Source organism: Trichosurus vulpecula, chromosome 3 (assembly GCF_011100635.1).
Source record: "Trichosurus vulpecula isolate mTriVul1 chromosome 3, mTriVul1.pri, whole genome shotgun sequence".
Classification (NCBI taxonomy): Eukaryota; Metazoa; Chordata; class Mammalia; order Diprotodontia; family Phalangeridae; genus Trichosurus; species Trichosurus vulpecula.
The window spans coordinates 400894869-400912655 of NC_050575.1; the positions used below are offsets into that span (position 1 = coordinate 400894869).

At 46.6% G+C, this 17787-nt stretch overlaps 1 protein-coding gene across 1 annotated transcript in view; it reads right to left on the minus strand.

Annotated features, from left to right (window-relative positions):
- Nucleotides 1-11766, minus strand: part of DBNL (drebrin like) — a 28970-nt gene extending 17204 nt beyond the window's left edge. Inside the window, exons 1-2 of the mRNA XM_036749273.1 lie at nt 11458-11766; nt 562-617 (exon numbers count right to left, since the gene is read on the minus strand). Coding sequence (XP_036605168.1) covers nt 562-617; nt 11458-11540 — 139 coding nt within the window. The 5' untranslated portion in view covers nt 11541-11766. The remainder of the gene's footprint in view (nt 1-561; nt 618-11457) is intronic.
- Between the last annotated feature and the right edge of the window lie 6021 nt (nt 11767-17787).

Genomic DNA, 17787 nt, shown 5'->3' on the forward strand with positions numbered 1-17787 from the left:
CCCTTAAACAGACTATGTGAGAAAGAACAGGGTCATGCAAGGGACTAGTCCCAATTTCCTGTTGCTACTAGTAATAAAAACCGCATACAACCTCAAACATGTTGTAGGGACAGGGGGTCAGGAGAGAAGCTGGGAGGCTGACATCCCTGCATTTAGTCAGGCAAGAAAAGAAATCCAATTTGGAAGCAAAAGGTGGTGGCAGGATGACTTTGAGGACCCCTGACTTGTTCCTATGTTGGGGACACGTGACTGTTCTCAATGAAGCCGCTCCCAGCAAACAGCCCACACAGGCCAAAGAGAAAAAGTTCAGCAAACAGATGAAAGAACAAACAAGGAAAAGAGGGGGAAAAGAGAGCAAAGGAAGAAAAAAGTGCCCAGTCTAACCTGCATTCTGCACATAATCTGTCATTTATTTCACCACTGAGGGAGAACTCCCAGAATGAAGCTTCCATAAAGGCAGACCAGCATCTCTTTCACAGCCTGTCAAGCCCTCTTCCCTCATCATCAAGCCCACAACAAAAAGTCACTTTGCACCCCCTTCCCCACCACATGTAGGCTCACCTCCAGTGCCGGCCACCCGGATGTCATTGCTGTTGCCTTCATAAGTAAACAAGGCCCTGTAAGAAAGCACAAGTAGACCATGTGGTCAGGTGTCACCTCGCAGTGCTACAGAAGGCCATGATATTCTTAGGCCTGAGCTCAATTTGTACAAACACTTGACATTTTACAAAATTCTATCCTTCAAGGTCCATTTCTGAGAAGGAGATGGCCAACACGGCTAGTAAACGGCAGAAGAGGGCAGAACCCGAGGTCCAGGCAGTCCATGTCTACCCGGTGCTCTTTCTATTACACCATGATTCTTTTTTTTTTTTTTAATTTAGTAAGATCCTAATTTTCAATAGAGGTCACTAAGATTCTGCAGACAGCTTCCTCAGCTACTCAAAGGAATTCACAATCAAGGATGGAGAACAGTCAGAGGAGACTGACTTTTTATTAACAGGCAAGAATTATGAACTAAGGTTGCTAGTGAAGCTAAAAGACAAAGGGAAAGATCCCCTTTGACACCAAACCCCAAAGCAACTTAAGCAAAGCTGGGAAGATCAGGGAGGAAAAAGATACATTAGGCAGAGGGCCATCCCACCCAACTGCCTTTGTGTGTACACCCATTCTGTGTATTTGTGACTTAACATGGAGTCCTAATTTGAGGGTAGCATTTTTGATATTTCAGACTTATTATTCCAGGGCCACTGCACCCAGGTGCTGAACAGATCGTATTAAGCTCATTCTCATTAGCCTTGGAAAAGTTACTGTCTCCAGTCACTGTTTTAATTTCCTCACATAAAAGTAGGGCCTTATTTTTCTGTTTTCCTTTTTAACAACATCTGTATTTACTTCCAGGGAATGCTCAGCAAGTAACTAATAACCACAATGCCCTTGAAAGCGTATAGGCTTATAAATAAACTCAGAGCTACTTGGGAAAAGTCACAGTTGTGAGTTGTTAGATACTCACTTCACAGAGAGCAAGCTAACAAACTAGGGCAATTCCCCAGCTTTCCAGCATAAAGAAGCAAGTTGAGTGAAAACTCCAACATCAAATACGGCAATCACATTGGCCATCTTTAAACCAGCCCTGGCAGGCAGCTCTGTGAGCTATGCTGCTTTACATTCAATCAGGAGTTTTTAACCCTCACTGGCATCACAAACCCCTTTGGCAGTCTGATAAAAAGTACTAACCTCTTCTCAGAACAATCTTTTTAATGTACAAGATAAAGTATACGAGATTACAAAGGAAATATACACTGAACAAGGTATCAAAATACTTTTAAAAACTAACTCACAAACAAACTCCCCTGAAATCTACACATGGACCTCATGGCCGCCACTGGGCCTTAGATAAGAACCTCTTTATCAAAAAAAATCTGATAAATTGATCTCCATCATATAATAAATGAAAGGAAAAACTCCATTTAGAACTCATAGTTTACCACCCAGGAATAAAATTCACTTGGAATTCCAAGTATGGTAGAATAATTTCCAGGTCTGTGTGTATATATATAATCTCCAGGTCTGTCTGTGTGTGTGTGTGTGTGTGTGTATGTATATATATCTTGAAGACAAGATCCTATTGTTTTCTAAAGGCCTCTGTCTAGCCTGACACACTGGCTTCACTCACAGCCATGTCGAGATGACCAAGCACAGATAGTGGTGAAATGAAAAGGATGGAGGAGGGAAACGAGACTCAGACAGGATGCAGTGGATCAAGTTAACGAGGAGATAGTGCTTTTGGAAGGAATGAAACACAATGCAGACTTTCAGAAACATAGGTGGGAATAAAGAGGAGTGACCCAAATGAAGTGGGGGAAGAGGCTGTCATTCTTTCAAAGCATCCCACCCAATTCAACACTGACTTTATCACTGACTCAGGGCTATGTTTCCACTACTCCCAGAAGGCTAAAACACTGCTCCTTTCTGTGACAACAAAGGTCAAACCAAGGAGTGCTCGTTCCAGCAAGGCTGGGCCCTCAAGGCTAACTGAGAGAAAGGTGGCAGCTCAGTACAGTCTATTAGTCCTCTTTCTGATAGGAAGCAAAGTAACTAACTCTCTGGCTCCACTGAAACCTCTTCAAAGTTACCTCCCACTAATCCCCTAAGACCCCCTGCTTCAGCTAAACTGCTTTGCTTGTTCACAGCAGGAGCATTTCTATATAAGTATAATACATGTATCCATCCAGACGAAGCTTATCGTCTGCTTGTGGAGAGAGGACATACAAACTTAAACAATACAAATAAATACAGATTGGTTTTGCCAAAGGAACAGTCCAGACAATCGACAGCCACTCCACAGTGAGCTGGAGGGAGACATTTGGACTGGGTCCTAACACAGGAAAACAATTTACAAGGAAAGGGGAGACCTGAGTTGGGATCAGGAGAGAACAAAAGCACAAATGGAAGAAAGTGGAGACAAGAGAAGCAAGACAGTCAAGGCTGTGTTCAGGGACAGCAGATAATCCAGGAGGGGTAAGAGAGGAGGCAGGAAGGGCCCCCCCAGCTCCTGCCCAGGAGGCTGAAGAGACAGCCTGAAGCCAGACTATGGGGCACCAAGGGCAAGCTTCGGACACTACAGAAGGTTCTGAGGCAGGAGAATGACTCGGTCAAAGCAGCATTTTCACAAGATGTGTCTGGCAGCAGCCTGCAGGACTGAAATGGAGAGGGATTTGACATTGCAGTTACTTCGGTCATCTGGGCATGCAGTGCACAGGCCTATAGTGGAAACAGTGGCCCCTCCCACTAGGGTTTGAAAAGCATTTTACATCCATTTCTCCCACCACTATCCTCTTACTGACTCTGGGAGAGGAGCACTATGAGCAGGGTTTCTATTTTGCAGATGAGGAAACAGACTCGAAGGTTTTGTAATCTTCCCACATTCACACAATTAGCGTCAGAGGCACCATCCAAACCCAGGTCTCACGTGACTCCAAGCCCAGGGCTCTCACCATTACATGACCCAGCCTTCCCTACTAGAGTGGGAGCAGTGAAATATCACAAAGGAAGAATCATTAGCCTTTATGATTGACTACAAAGAGGAAGCAAGGAACAGAGAGAAGTCAAAAATGCCTCCAAGATTTCAACGCGGGAAATAGGGTCGGTCATAAGAGCAGCAGAAACGGGGAAGGCAAAAACAGGAACTAAGGGTTAGGTGGGAAAGTCCAATTTTAAGCAAACTTTGCTGGCAAACCACCTTGAGGTGCAAACAGGTTGTTCAGATGAACAAGTCCAATAGGCCACTGGAAACAAGGGGTCAGACAGCATAAGGGATTTTGTCCCAGCCAGGAGATGGCAGAGACAGAAATCACCTGAAAAGGGCAGGGAGGGGCACAGAATGGCCAGCGCAGGCCCTTATACTGCCAAGGCAAGGACACAGCCTGCTATATGGAGATGTTTGCACTACAGTGTACATCTGATGTTGCAGAGACTGGAGAGGAAGAGAACCAGGAGCCTGAGGAGGGAGATGATGGGAGGAGGGGGGGACTTCCACTTTCAGCTGAGCCCCCTGATCTCCAGCACCTTCCATCTCCTGCTGGAGTGACTTCTATCTGTGCTAGCACTGGGCCACTCCATGGCCTGCTGCTGGCCTGATCTCCCAAACTTCCCTCTGACCTCCGGCCTCCCATCTCCTCCTGTGTCTGTCTCTTAAGGAGGAAGAAGAGCAACAGCAACTGGGGGTGCGCCTTCCACCTCCTGCTGGGTAGGCCCAACCTCCATCTCCAGATGGAGCTTCAAAGGAGTAGTGAAGCAGGGATGCCCATCCACCTTCCATGTCAGGCTCCCTGTGTCTCCAGCCTCCTTTGGGAAGTGGAACAGCCCCCTCCACACAACATTCACACATCGAGTCATACCTTTGCTCTTGCCATCACTCACAAATGCACCACCTCCATGTTCAAGAATCCCCAAGTTCCCTCATCTGACCAGAATCTGTTGGCTTTTCACCTCTCCTTCTGCCTTCCTTTACAAAACCGTACTCTTCATCCAACTGTGGATCCACTAATCCCTTGACCCCTCAATTTCCTCCCCGGCCATCTTCCCTGCACTGACCACTCTTTCCTCTTCTCCCTATCTTGACTCTCTGGTGAACCAATTCAACTCTACACCGTCCTCTTCTCTTGAATCCTGAGCCCCCTTATCATTTTGCCAATTAGACCTAGCCAAGCCTGAGCCTTAGATCACTCCTACCATCCACTGTATTCCTACAAACATGCTACTGCTGATCAAAGGTAGAGATTATCACTGCAATTATTCTGACAAGGTCCACCACAAATCTGTTACACATCCTCAACTGGGCCCTCACTGTTGCTCGGCAATCCCACTAAACCTCCCTTATCAACTCACTGTCCCACTCTCCACAGTGGCTCTTCCAAACCTCTTCAAACCTCCCATGGCTCCTGCTCCCCTCTCCCCAACTCTCTGAGCTGGGAACCTTGTCTCAAATTTTACAAAAAAAATTGAGGCCATTTGCTGTGAGCTTCCTCTTTTCCCCTCTTCCCCAGCTTCTATCACTCAGGAGCCTTCTGCCACTCTCTTCTCCTTCACTCCCGTCTCACATGATGATGAGATGCCTTACTCCTTACCAAAGCTAAGCCCTTGTACCTGTTCAAGTGACCCCACTGGGGGGGGGTCCAGACTGCCCACTCTGTCACCCTCACACTTTCATCTATTTTCAATCTCTCCCCCTCTACGACTTCCTTCCCTACTGCCTACAAATATACCCAGTCTCCCCCATCCCCAAAAAACCCTCATTTGATCCTTCCATCCTCAGTAACTATCATCCTAGATCTCATCTGCCTTTTGGACTACACTCAAACAGGCTATCGCCTACACTAGGTGCCTCCACTTTCCTCTCACTGCCTTCTTAACCCCTTACAATCCAGCTTCCCACGGCCTTTTCTCAATCCTCATTCTCCTTGACCTCTCTGTGGCCTCCACCACTGTTGATCACTCTCCTTGATACTCTCTTTTCTCTAGGCTTTCAGGACACTGCTCTTTCCTGGTGTTCCTCTTATCTATCTGACCTCTCATTCTGAGCCCCCTCGCTGAACCCTCCTCCAGGTCACATCCTCTAACCACAGTGTCCCTCAGGGCTGGCCTGTGCCCTCTTCTCTTCTCCCTCTACACTACTTCACCTGGTGATCTCATCAGCTCCCATGGATTTCATCACCATCTCTATGCTGATGATTCTCAAATCGACCTATCCTGCCTCAGCCTCTCTGCTGACTTCCAATCTCACATCACCTGCCTTTCAGACATCTCGAACTGGCTGTCCAGTAGACATCTTAAACTCATTATCTTCAAAACAGAACTCATTCTCTTCCCTCCTAAACAACCCCCACCACCACTTTCCTTTTAACTGTAAAGAGCAATAATACCATCCTCCCAGTCCCCCAGACTCATAACCCAAGAGTCATCCTGGATTCCTCACCATCTCTCATCCCCCATATATCCAAGCTATTGCCAAGGCCTCTCTGTTTCACTTTGGTAATACCTCTAGAAGACAACCCTTCCTCTTCTCTGACACTGCCATCTCCTGGTGCAGGCCCTCATCACCTCACACCTGCACACCACTGCAATAGCTGGGGGGTCTGCCTGCCCCAAGTCTCTCCCCATGCCAATCCATCCTCCATTCAACCACCAAAGTGATCTTCCTAATGCACAGGGCTGACCGTATCTCTCTTGTACTCAGTGAACTCCAGTGGCTCCCTGTCACCTCCAGGATCCAATATGGTTCAAAGCTTTTCATAACCTAGGTCCCTCCTACCTTTCTAGTCTTCTTGTACCTCACCCCACATCGATCCAGTGACACTGGCCTCCTGGCTCTCCCACAAACAAGACTCTCCATCACTCCGCTCCAGGAATTTTCCTAGCTGTCCCCGACAAGGCTCTGTCTCCTAGTTCCCATCTTACTTTTAGTGCCTTCCCAGCTTTACCTATTTTTTGCTCATTGTCTCCTCTATTAGATTGTGAGCTCCTTGAAGGCAGGGACTGCCTTTGGCTTCTTTCTGTATTCCTAGTACTTAGTCCAGTCCCTGGCACACAGCAGGCACTTAATGAATGCTAAATGACTGAGAGTAGTGGGTGCTAGAGTAAGTTCCATAATACAACAGCTTTCACGACTGAATGTACAAGCAACAGATGCAATGTCCCTCCTACCGCAGTGTGTGTGTGGGGTGGGGTGGGGGGGGAGCTGTGCAAAGGCATGGAGGCAAGAGTTGGAACATTATGCACAAAATTCAGCTAGCATGAGGGGAAGTAATGTGCAATCAATCTGGAATGGTACGCTGGGCCACAAATATAAACGCCTTTAAATGCCATTTTATACTTTAACCTGGAGGCCACAGAGAGTCACTGAAGCTTACTGAGGATGAAGGGAGGGATAAAGGGAGAAGGAAGGAGGGAGGGAGAGAGAAAGAGAAGGGGGGAGAGGGAAAGAAGAGGAAGAGTGGGAAGGAGAGATTGAAGGCTAGGAGACAACTGTACAACAATCCAAGTAAAAGGTGAAGAGCATGATTGTGGGGGGAGTGGAGAGAAAGAGACTGTTGTGAAGGTCGATATCATAAGCCCTGGCAAATGACTAGATACGGGAGTGAGGAGGAAGAATGAAGGGTCAAGGATGACTGTAATGTCTGAAAGCTGGGTGACTGGAAAGATGGTGGGATCCTCAACAGAAACAGGGAAGCTAGGAAAAGGGGTCAGTTTAGAGGTAAAGAAAATGAGCTCTTTTTTGGACACACTGAATTTCAGGTGCTAAGAGACATACAGGTGAGTGACCAGTATGGCCAAGAGATATAGGACTGGGCTCGGGGAAAAGATGAGGGCTAGTTATGCAGATCAGAAGCCATCTGCAAAGAGAGGATATGAGAACTGATGATGTCACTTCTACGTCATTGGCAGAGAAGTGAGAGAGAACAGAAGACAAAGGAAGATGACCAAAGTTTTGCAAAATTTCCTTCCTTAATTGTTCTTGTTCAGTCATATCTGACTCTTTATGAACCCATTTTGGGTTTTTTCTTTTTTTTAAGCAAAGATACAGGAGTGGTTTGCCTTTCCCTCTGCAGCCTTCTTTGAAGCCAGATTTGAACTCACAAAGAGGTGACTTCCTGACTTCAGGCCTGCCACTCTATTCACCGTACCACCTAGCTGTCCAACGCTTACTAGCTATGTGACCCTGGGCAAGTCACTTAACCCCATTTGCCTCAGTTTCCTCAAACATAAAATGAGTGAGAAGGAAATGGCAAACCACTCCAGTATCCTTGCCAAGAAAACCCCAAATAGGGTCACAAAGCGTCAGACATGACTGAAACTCAACAACAAAACCTTTTCAGACCTAGAAGCATTTAAATTTAAATTGTGTGTTTCCAAGTAAAATTTTGCAGTTTCCCACTGCAATCCATGGTTTCAAGTGGGTTCTTGCCAGATACCTAGGGCAAGGTAGAAATGGAGGGAAGTGGGGTGGAAGGGAATGGAGAAGCCAGGCACATTTTCTGCTTTTTAACTACCAAGGTTGGCAGCTATTCTAGTTTTCTGGGACCTATACCTTCTTAGGCTCCAATCCTAAATAGCCTGGAGTCAGGGTGGAGAAAAATTCTTTTCCCTGTAGTGACTTGAGATTCAAAAAGTACCCTTTGAGCTAAGCAACCTGGCACTATATAATCTGCCATGCACTAAAGAAATTCAGAATTAATAAGAAAATATCAACCACAAGATTTAGATGAGCGGGAGATAACGGCTAAAGATATTGGTGTCATAACAACAGAACTACATTCTTAGAGGCCCTAACTCTCTGGGCAGAACAAGATGAACCTTTAAACAACTCGGCCTGAACACTTACCTCGTTAAAATATGTGAAATTATTTCCAGACTGTTTATGCTCCTTCAGAGTCCTTATACCTCCACTTTGGTCCCATCAAGTCAAGTTAATAAGCATTTATTTATTAAGCATCTACCATGTGCTAGGTACTGCACTTAGTGCTGGGGTTACAAAAAGGCAAAAAACAAAATCAAAAATCCCCCCCAAAACCCAGTCCAAATATGACAGACAGGTGGTACTGTATTAAACGGAGCTAGGAAGACTTGAGTTCAAATCCTGTTGCAGACACTTACTAGCTATGTGAGTATACAAGTTCACTTAAGCTGTTTTCCTCAGCTATAAAATAGGGTTGATAATAGCACCTACATCACAAGCTTGTTGTGAGGATCAAATGAGAAAATATTTGTAAATCTCTTTGCAAATCTTAAAATGTATGCAAAGAAATTCTTACAAACAATCTGCGTTTCTCATTTTTCACCTGGCTGCACTACCCTGGGACTTCTCCCCCAAGCCCGGATAACCTGTAAGATACTGTCAGCCTTGGTACTGCACCTCAGCACAACCACCTTCATCTCTGAACGGAGGGTGGGGCCATCAACTCCAAACCTCCATTGAAGGAGAGAGATCAGTTCAAATATCTCATTTCTCACCTGGCTTCACTACTCTGGGACTTTTCTGATTCCCCCTCCCCCTCCCTTTCTTCATCTTCCTTTCGTGTTACCTTCCCCCATTAGATTGTGAGCTCCTTGAGGACAGGGACTTTTTTTTTTTTAACTATCCCCAGAGTTTAGCACAATGCCTGGCACATAGTAGGTACTTAATAAAAATGTACTGACCACTGATATAGCCAAGATAAACTGAAGCCAGAATCATAAAACGTCAGAACTGGAAAGCCATCATAGTCCGGGGCTGTCCAAGCTTAGGTTTTTATTGAAACAACAGACAATATATTTTGATTTGTCATTTTAGTGAGAGCTCTGCAGTAGCTGGGCTTCTTTACTAAAGCATTTATGTAAATTTCTATGCTCATATCTCCCCACACAGCCCTCGGCCACATTTTAGACAGCCCTGATATAGTCCAATCTCATTCGACAGAGAGGAAACTGAGGGCCTGTGAGGCTAAATGACTTCTGATCACCAGGTCTTCTGACTGATCCCAGTGTTCTTTCCACTGACCCTGTTCCTTCCTATATTGGTAAGTCAGTTACCAAGACCTTATTACTACCGCACCAAGGCAGTCAACCTTAATATTCTCTGCTGAATTTATAGCTTCTTACCAACAACAGGAAATACTTAAAACAGGCCAACTGAAACAAACAATCGAGGCAAAAAGAGGAGGGGGCAGAAAGTGGCAAATGACCATATATGCACACAGAAGAACAATATGCCACCACTGTGCATCTAAGAAGCTCCCTCTGCCCATTACCAAAGTAACAAGTATGACCTAAGTGCAATAAAATGTCAGCCTTCCTGTGAGGTGTGCACTGACTTTTCAGACTTCAAAATCCTACAAGTTACTGTCCTGTAAGCACGTATATAGGATACACTGTCACGCTGTAGTTTTGAGGAAATGAAAGAACAGAACTCTCATCCAAGTACTTGGAAACATTATTTTGCTGGTCTGGGTCTAGAAAACAAAAAAACCTATGTTCCTTTTTCTTAGTAAAACAGAGGCCCTGAAAGGGTCAGCCCCTGTCTGTTCACCTTCCCAGAAAAGACAGAACTTGATTTCCCAGTCCAATTCTATGGAAGAGACAAGGCATTTTTACGCAGAATGCAGATTCCTTTTCAGGGACTTCTGACAAGGCACAGACCCTCATCACCGTTTCAGAAGAAGCAGAGATGTGACGCCTTCTTGGTCTAGCGGGGGCCATTAGGCCTCTAAGCAGAGCTCATGGAGGAATCAGGAAGAAAAGCAAAGATCTGAAATTCAATAGGAAGGTCCCTGGGAAGTGATGGGAGAGAATGTTTTAGACAGAAAAGGAAGACAAGAAAGGAAACTCACAGTTTCCCCCCAAAGTCTTTTGGCTAGTTCCCAAATGCCAAGTACTCAAGGTTCTCAAGCCTTTCTGCAGGTGAGCTCAGGTGAGCACAGGCACCAGAGGCACCTTTCTTAGCTAACGGGGAAGGGGGGGTGCTGCCCAACCTGCATTCTTGTGGATTCAATGCACCTCAGCCCCCTCTCAAGGGAGCAGCACAGGCCAAGAAGGTGCCAAGGGCAGCAGTGTCTGGGCTCCAGGCCTCACTGGGTAGCCCCCCACCTCCACTCCGGGCTCTCAGAGGACCGTGGTGGCCGGGAGAGGAAGGTAAAGACGGAAGTGCCTGGTGGCCCAGAAGCTGGAGCAACCAGGCCCCACCCAAGGCCACACCGCTGACACACCCATTGCACCATCAGTCCCCGGCAGAGGGAGCATGTGGGTGAGAAACTGCCCAGGCCTGGAGGAGACAGCCAGGGACCGCTGCAGCGAACGCCCCTTTTCCTGCACCCCTTCTGCACTGATGGCCCAGCTCCCAAACTGCAGCCCCCCAGAGTCCCCCCCCCTGTCCTTCTCCGTCGGCCGACCCTCCCCTTCCTCCGTGGGCCCAGCCTGCAGTCCCTCTCTCTCCCCACTCCCAGACCTTCCTGCACCGTCCCCCCCACTCCTCTCCACTCCCAGACCTATTACACCTCCTCCCCTCCAGTCCCTTCCCCCTCCTTCTTTCTCAGGCCCCCCCACTCTCCTCCCCCCAAAATCCCCTCCCCATTCCTCTCCCTCCCCCACCCCCAGATCCTCCTGGGCCTCGGCCCCACCTCCTCCACCCGACTCGTCTCCGCTCCCAGACCTATTTCACCCCTCCCCTCCTTCCTTCTCAGGCCCCCCACTTTCCTTCCCCCTGGAATCTCCCCCCTTTCTTCTCCCTCCCCCACCCCCAGCCCCTCCAGGGCCTCTGCACCATCCCCATCCGCTCCCAGACCTGTTACACCCCTTCCCCTCCCTCCCCCTCGAGCCCTCCCCCATTCCTCTACCTCCCCCTCCGGAGTTCCCCCCCCATCCTCCTTTCCCTCCCCGCCCCCGCCTGCAGGAGCCCCTCCCCTCCCCCAGTCGCCCCTCTCTCACCAGTCCGTGGGTGACTTCTCCGTGACCACTTGCCGGTAGGCCTCCTGCAGCGCCGGCCCGTTCCGACTCAGGTTCACGGCCATATCTCCTCCGCCTCCCCGCCCGGTCCCTTCCACACCAACTCTCCCTTTGCTCCAGTATCCTCGCTGCTCGCCGCCGCTGCCGCCGCCACTTCCGGGACGGGCCCCGCCCCCCTGGTAGCCGGAAGCGACTTCGGCGGCGGCGCGCAGGGAGGGGGGAAGTGGGAGGGAGGAGGTAGGGGACGGGGCCTGGGGTGCGCATGCTTGGGGAGGAGGCAGGAAGGAGGTGGGAGGTGGGGGCGGGGCAGGGGCGGAGTCTAGGGGCTGGGAAGGGGGAGGCTGCCACAGGCGGCGCACGTGCTCCCGGTCCCCGAGTGCTCCAGGAGCCCGAAGCGCCCAAAGCCCCCAGGCGGAGGCTGCGTCCCTGCCGCCGGGTACCAGGTTCTTGAGGCCCCGGTATGCACCTTCACCTCTGAACGGCTGGCACAGCCATTCCCGCTGGGAGAGTGTGCTCCCACGGCGCGAGACCGAGGGGTTCCACGTTTCCCGAAACCCTTCCTCCCCACCCCACCCCACCCAGCCCCCATATCCAAGCTGCTGGCCAACCTGTCCATTTCACCTCTTCCAACACTCTGGTCCGGACCCCCATCACCTCACACCTGTAGTATTGCGGTACTATTGCTGTAGGTGCTAGGGTGGGGGGAGGAGGAGGGTCTACCTCCCTCAAATCTCTCACTCCGATCCATCCTCCACCCAGCCACCAAGGTGATCTCACCATGCGGAACCTCATCCCCAACCCAATTTAATAAGCTCCGGTGGCTCCAGATTATTTCCAGAATCAAATATAAAATCTTCTTTTGGGTTTTTAAGCCTTTCATAACCTGGCCCCTTCCTACTCCTCCAGTCTTCTGATACTTTACTCACTCTTGATCCATCAAGGAGATGTTCTGGCCATGCTCTTCCTCAAAAAAGACACTATTCCACCCACCCCCAGTCCCCCTGCGTTTTCGCTAGCTGTCTCCCATGCCTGGAATTCTCTTCTTCATTTCCCTCTCCTGGTTTCCCTAGTTTCAATTACCAACTAAAATACCACCTTCCACAGGAAGCCTTTCCTGATCCCCCTTAAATCTACTGCCTTCCCTTGGAAATTATCTCTAACATATCCAATCTGTATCATGTTTGTACATAATTGCTTGTATCTTGTACTCCCCCTCCTTCCCTTAGACTGTGAGATCTTTTATAGCATAGACATCTTTTGCCTTTTTTGTATCCCTAGCATTTAGCACAGTGCCTGGCATGAGTGCTTAATAGATGCTCGTTCAATTGGCTTGACTTGATCTCTACCTAAATTATTGCAACAGCCTTCTAACTGGTTTCCCTACTTTCATCCTCTCCACTTTCCAACCCATTCTCCACCAAGCTACATAATTGATATCCCTAAAAAAGTCACAAATCCTCAATGGATTCCTACTGCCTCTAGAATAAAATGCAAATTCCTCATGGGCCTACAATTTGAAACCCACACCCATCTAATTTTCTAATCCCCCCCTTCAAGCTTTTTTTTTCCAGTCAAAATGGCTTATTAGTTGATCCCTATATATGATATTCCATTTCCCAGGTCTGGAATTCACTCTTCAATGAACTCCCTCAGAATTTTGGTATGGACTTTGGGCACAATGGGTACCTTGTACACAAGAGGCATTTAATAAATATTTGTTAAATTGCATGGAATGGAGTGGGAAAACTTGCTCCCTTACACCAGGGCCCTGCAGGTTTTGTTGATTTGCTGTCTAACCTGTATTTCTCCTCCTCACCCCACCCTCATGTATGGCATCATAAAGGTTCATCATTAGAAAGTTGGTCACCCGATGACAAGTTTTTTCCAGTGGCTTGGGCCATAGCACCTCATAACGACTGTCTACCATGACAATGAGGAGTTGCCTATCTGATAGGCTGGAGAGGACCAGAAACAAGGGAAAAAGGAGCCTAAAGGTACTAATATAAGGAGTTCTAGAAAGTTCTCTATGATGTATTAGAAAAGAAAAGGCTTAACCTGTGTCCTTCCTCCACTCCCAACTTAATCCTGGCACAGAGATCTTCCAATTTATTTCAACTGCTTCAAGCCTCTCCGAGGACCTGTAAACTCTGCCACATAAACCAGCTAACGAGAAGGCAGAGAAGTAGCTATCAGTCTCCCCCACTCTCCCTCTTAAAATCATAAAACCATCAGCTAAATAAATGCCTTTTACCTATTTGCCTGCTCAGGAATACTGTAGAGTTTGAGCTGAATGAGACCTTGGAGATCAAAAACAGGCATGACTTTTGCCCATGAATGGGGGTCACTGGAATTGAACACAGAAAAAAACGGAGAAAGGATCCATTCCAAATCAAGCTAGGAATAGCTTGGAAATCTAAATATGTGATCCTCTCATGATTTTAGGCATGAGGTAATTAGGTAATTAGGATTGCCAACTAAACCAATGATATGCTGATATGCTGTCCTAATAATCCTGTGAGATAGGCAAGTGTAAGCATTACCCACCTATTTTACAGCTGGGAAAACTGATTACAAAACCACTTCATAGAACACCTGCCTTGGAGTCAGGAGGACCTGAGTTCAAATGCAGCCTCAGACACTTGACACACTTACTAGCTGTGTGACCGTGCGCAAGTCACTTAACCCCAAATGCCTTGCCTTCCCCCCTCCAAAAAAAAAAAAAACCACTTCAGCTCAGGTCTTCTGACCCCAAGACCAATGCTCAACTAAATCAGGTTGAAATTAATTTGTTCTACATATCCTTACCCTTTTTCTCCTACAAACTGCAATAATTATCTTCATGTTCATTTTACAAAGCTCCTAGAACACCAACATATGCCAAGACCTAAATGTCTCCTACTTCATCAGCTAGATTTTGCAAATGTCTTTAAGTCACAAGACTCACAATATCCACAATGAACCTCTCCCAGGTTCTGATTTCTTCCAACTACATCATCCCTCCATTTTCCTGGTTTCATTTTTTCCTTAGTATCTGACCCTGCCTAATCCATTTGGGATCTCTGCCTTTTTGTTCTTCCTCAGGTATCCTTCCTCATCCCCACAACAGTAGTGAATAATAATAATGATAATAAATTGGCTTATATGAACCCATATCTTTAGTACTTCTCTTCTGCTCTTGCTTATTCAATGCTAAGCATCAGTTTCTCCACTTTAGCTCATCCTTCATAGAGCTGCCAATAACACTTCCCGGCTGTGTCACTGCCTTACTCAAAAATGTTCCATGATTCACTATTGCCTATAGGATAAAAATTCAAACTTCTTAGCCCACCACACCACTTGTGCCCACCACAAGCAACAACTTGTTGTTCAGTCATGCCCAACTCTTTGTGAGTCTATGGACCACAGAACACCAGGCCCTTCTATCCTAAACTATCTCCCAAAGTCTGTCCAAGTTCATGTTCATTGTTTCCATACTATCTATCCATCTCATCCTCTGCCATCCCCTTTTCCTTTTACCTTCAATCTTTCCCAACATCAGGGTCTTTTCCAATGAGTCCCAGCTTCACATTATGTGACCAGAATATTTAAGCTTTAGCTTCAGTATTTGACCTTCTAGTGCATTAGTTTCTTTAAGTATTGACTGATTTGATCTTCTTGCTCTCCAAGGGACCCTCGAAAGTCTTCTCCAGCACCACAATTCAAGTGTTGATTCTACAATGCTCAGCTTTCCTTATGGTCCAGTCTCACAGCCATACATTGCTACTGGAAAAACTATAGCTTTGACTACATGGACCTTTGTTGGTGAGGCGATGTCTCTGCTTTTTAGTATGCTGTCCAGATTTACCATTGCTTTCCTTCCCAGAAGCAAGTGTCTTTTGATTTCATGGCTTCAGTTGCTGTCAACAGTGATCTTTGAGCCCAAAAATATGAGATCTGACACTGCTTCCATTTTTCTTGTCCCTCTATTTGCCAGGAAGTGATGAAACCAGTTGCCAAGATCTTAGTTTTGTTTTGTTTTTTTTTGACATTAAGCTTCAAGCCAGCTTTTACACTCCTCTCTCACCCTCATCAAGAAGCCTCTTAATTCCTCTTTATTTTCTGCCATCAGAGTGGTGTCATTTGCATATCTGAGATTGTTGATATTTCTCCAGGCAACTTTAATTTCAGCTTTTGATTCACCCAGCTTGGCATTTCACATGAAGTACTCTGCATATAAGTTAAATAAATAAGGTGATAATATACAGTCTTGTGGTACTTCTTTTCAATCTTAAACCAATCAGTTGTTCAATGTTCAGTCCTGTTACTTCTTGGCCTACATACAAGTTCCTCAGGAGGCAAGTAAGATGATCTGGTGCTCCCATCTCTTTGAGGACTTGCCACATTCTTGTTGTGATCCATACAGCCAAAGGTTTTAGTGTAGTCAATGAAGCAGAAATACATGGTTTTTCTGGAACTTTCTTGCTTCCTTAATAACCCAGTGAATGTTGGAGCAAGCAACAACAGCATAGATTTATTACTGAAACCTGGGTCTCCCCTGATGGCATAGAATCCCTGGCCACCCTTTCTAGTACAGGCTTTACCTGTACTCATTCCCCTCAGCTCACTGGTCAAGGCAGGGAAGTTGGAATACTCCTTACTCCCCATTGCCACTTCCAGGTTCTCCCCCTTCCTCCATCACTCAGTAACCTTTCATGCTATTCATATCTACCACCCAATCAAAATCCTGGTAGCTGTTGTCTACTAAACAACTCATACCCTCAGTTCACTCCAAAATCTTCCTCAATGAGTTAGGTACATGGCTCACAATTTTTCCCTTCTCCCCAACTCCTGCTCTCATACTTAGGCACTTCAACATACATAATGATTCTCCGATGACTTGGTTGCATGACCTACTCTTGTTCCAGGAGCTAACTGTTCCACCCCTCCCTTAGCCATACACAAAGATGGCCATACCCTTGATCTTGCCATCACCCACAAATGCACAATTTCCATGTATAAAAATTCTGAAATCCCCTTATCTGACCATAACCTATTGGATTTAACATCTCCTTCTGTCTTTCCTTACAAAACCCTACTCTTCATACAAACCATGACCTCCAATATAGTAACCCCTCAATTCTTTCCCAGGTCTTTTCCCCTACATCAAGCCACTCTCTCCTTTTCTACCATCTTGATTCCTTGATAAACCAGTTCAACACTATATTGTCTTCTCTTGAATCCCTAGCTCCCTTATCAGTTCAGCAATTATACCCAGCTATGCCTCAGCCTTGGATCAATCCCACCATCCACTGACTTCACTCCTACACATGTGCTGCTGAATGAAAGTGGAGAAAATCATGTACCCTTTCTGACTGGGTCCACTTCAAGTTTATGCTACACAACTTTGTCCCGGCCCTCACTGCTGCCTCCTACTATATCTCCCTTGTTGACTCACTCTCCCACTCTCCACAGAGGCTCTTCCAAACTTTTGCATCTTTCCTCAAGCCTCTCATGATTCCCCCTTCCCCTTCCCCAACTTTCTCAGCTGAGAACCTTGTCTCGTATCTTACAGAAAAAAATTGAGGTCATTCTCTGTGAACTTCTCCCATCTTCCTTCTCTCCTATCACTCAGATACCTTCTGCCACTACATCCTCGACCCCTGTCTCATATGAAGAGGTGGCCTCACTCCTAACTCCTCTACCTGCATAAACCCATCTCCTTCAATAGATTACCCCCTTTTTCATCCTCAATCTCTCACATATGTCCACTGGCTCCTTCCTGTTTCGGTGAAATAAAGAAACTGAATACTTACAGCCAGACAAATGATTTATTTAGCAATGCATTTGGTTGCGGAAACAAACCAGGACCAAGGCTCTTGGTAGCCAAGGACCCAGAACCTTGGTTTCTGCCCAGTTAATACACAATTTGGATGGAATTAAAAAAAATAGGATTATAAGAATGGAGACACCTGGTTTGTGATAGGTGCACAGGATTGGGAAACACTGACTCAAGCAAGAGAGGGACAGTTTTAACATTCCTTAAGTCAGCTGACCTTTGGGAGGGGGAGTCATCTTGTTACTTCTCCAAAGTCCAATATCTTGCAAACAGCTGAAATTTAGCTTCATAAAATGGTGCATAAAGGCAAAATGGAGTCACTAAAGTTATTTTTAATGTAACATTCCCTAAGGCCTACAAATATGCCTATGTATCCCCTATCCTCAAAAAACTATCACTTGATCCTTCTATCCTAGATAGCTATCGTCATATTTTTCTTCTGTGCTTTGAGGCTAAACTTGAAAAGGCATCTACAATAGGCATCTCTACTTCATGTC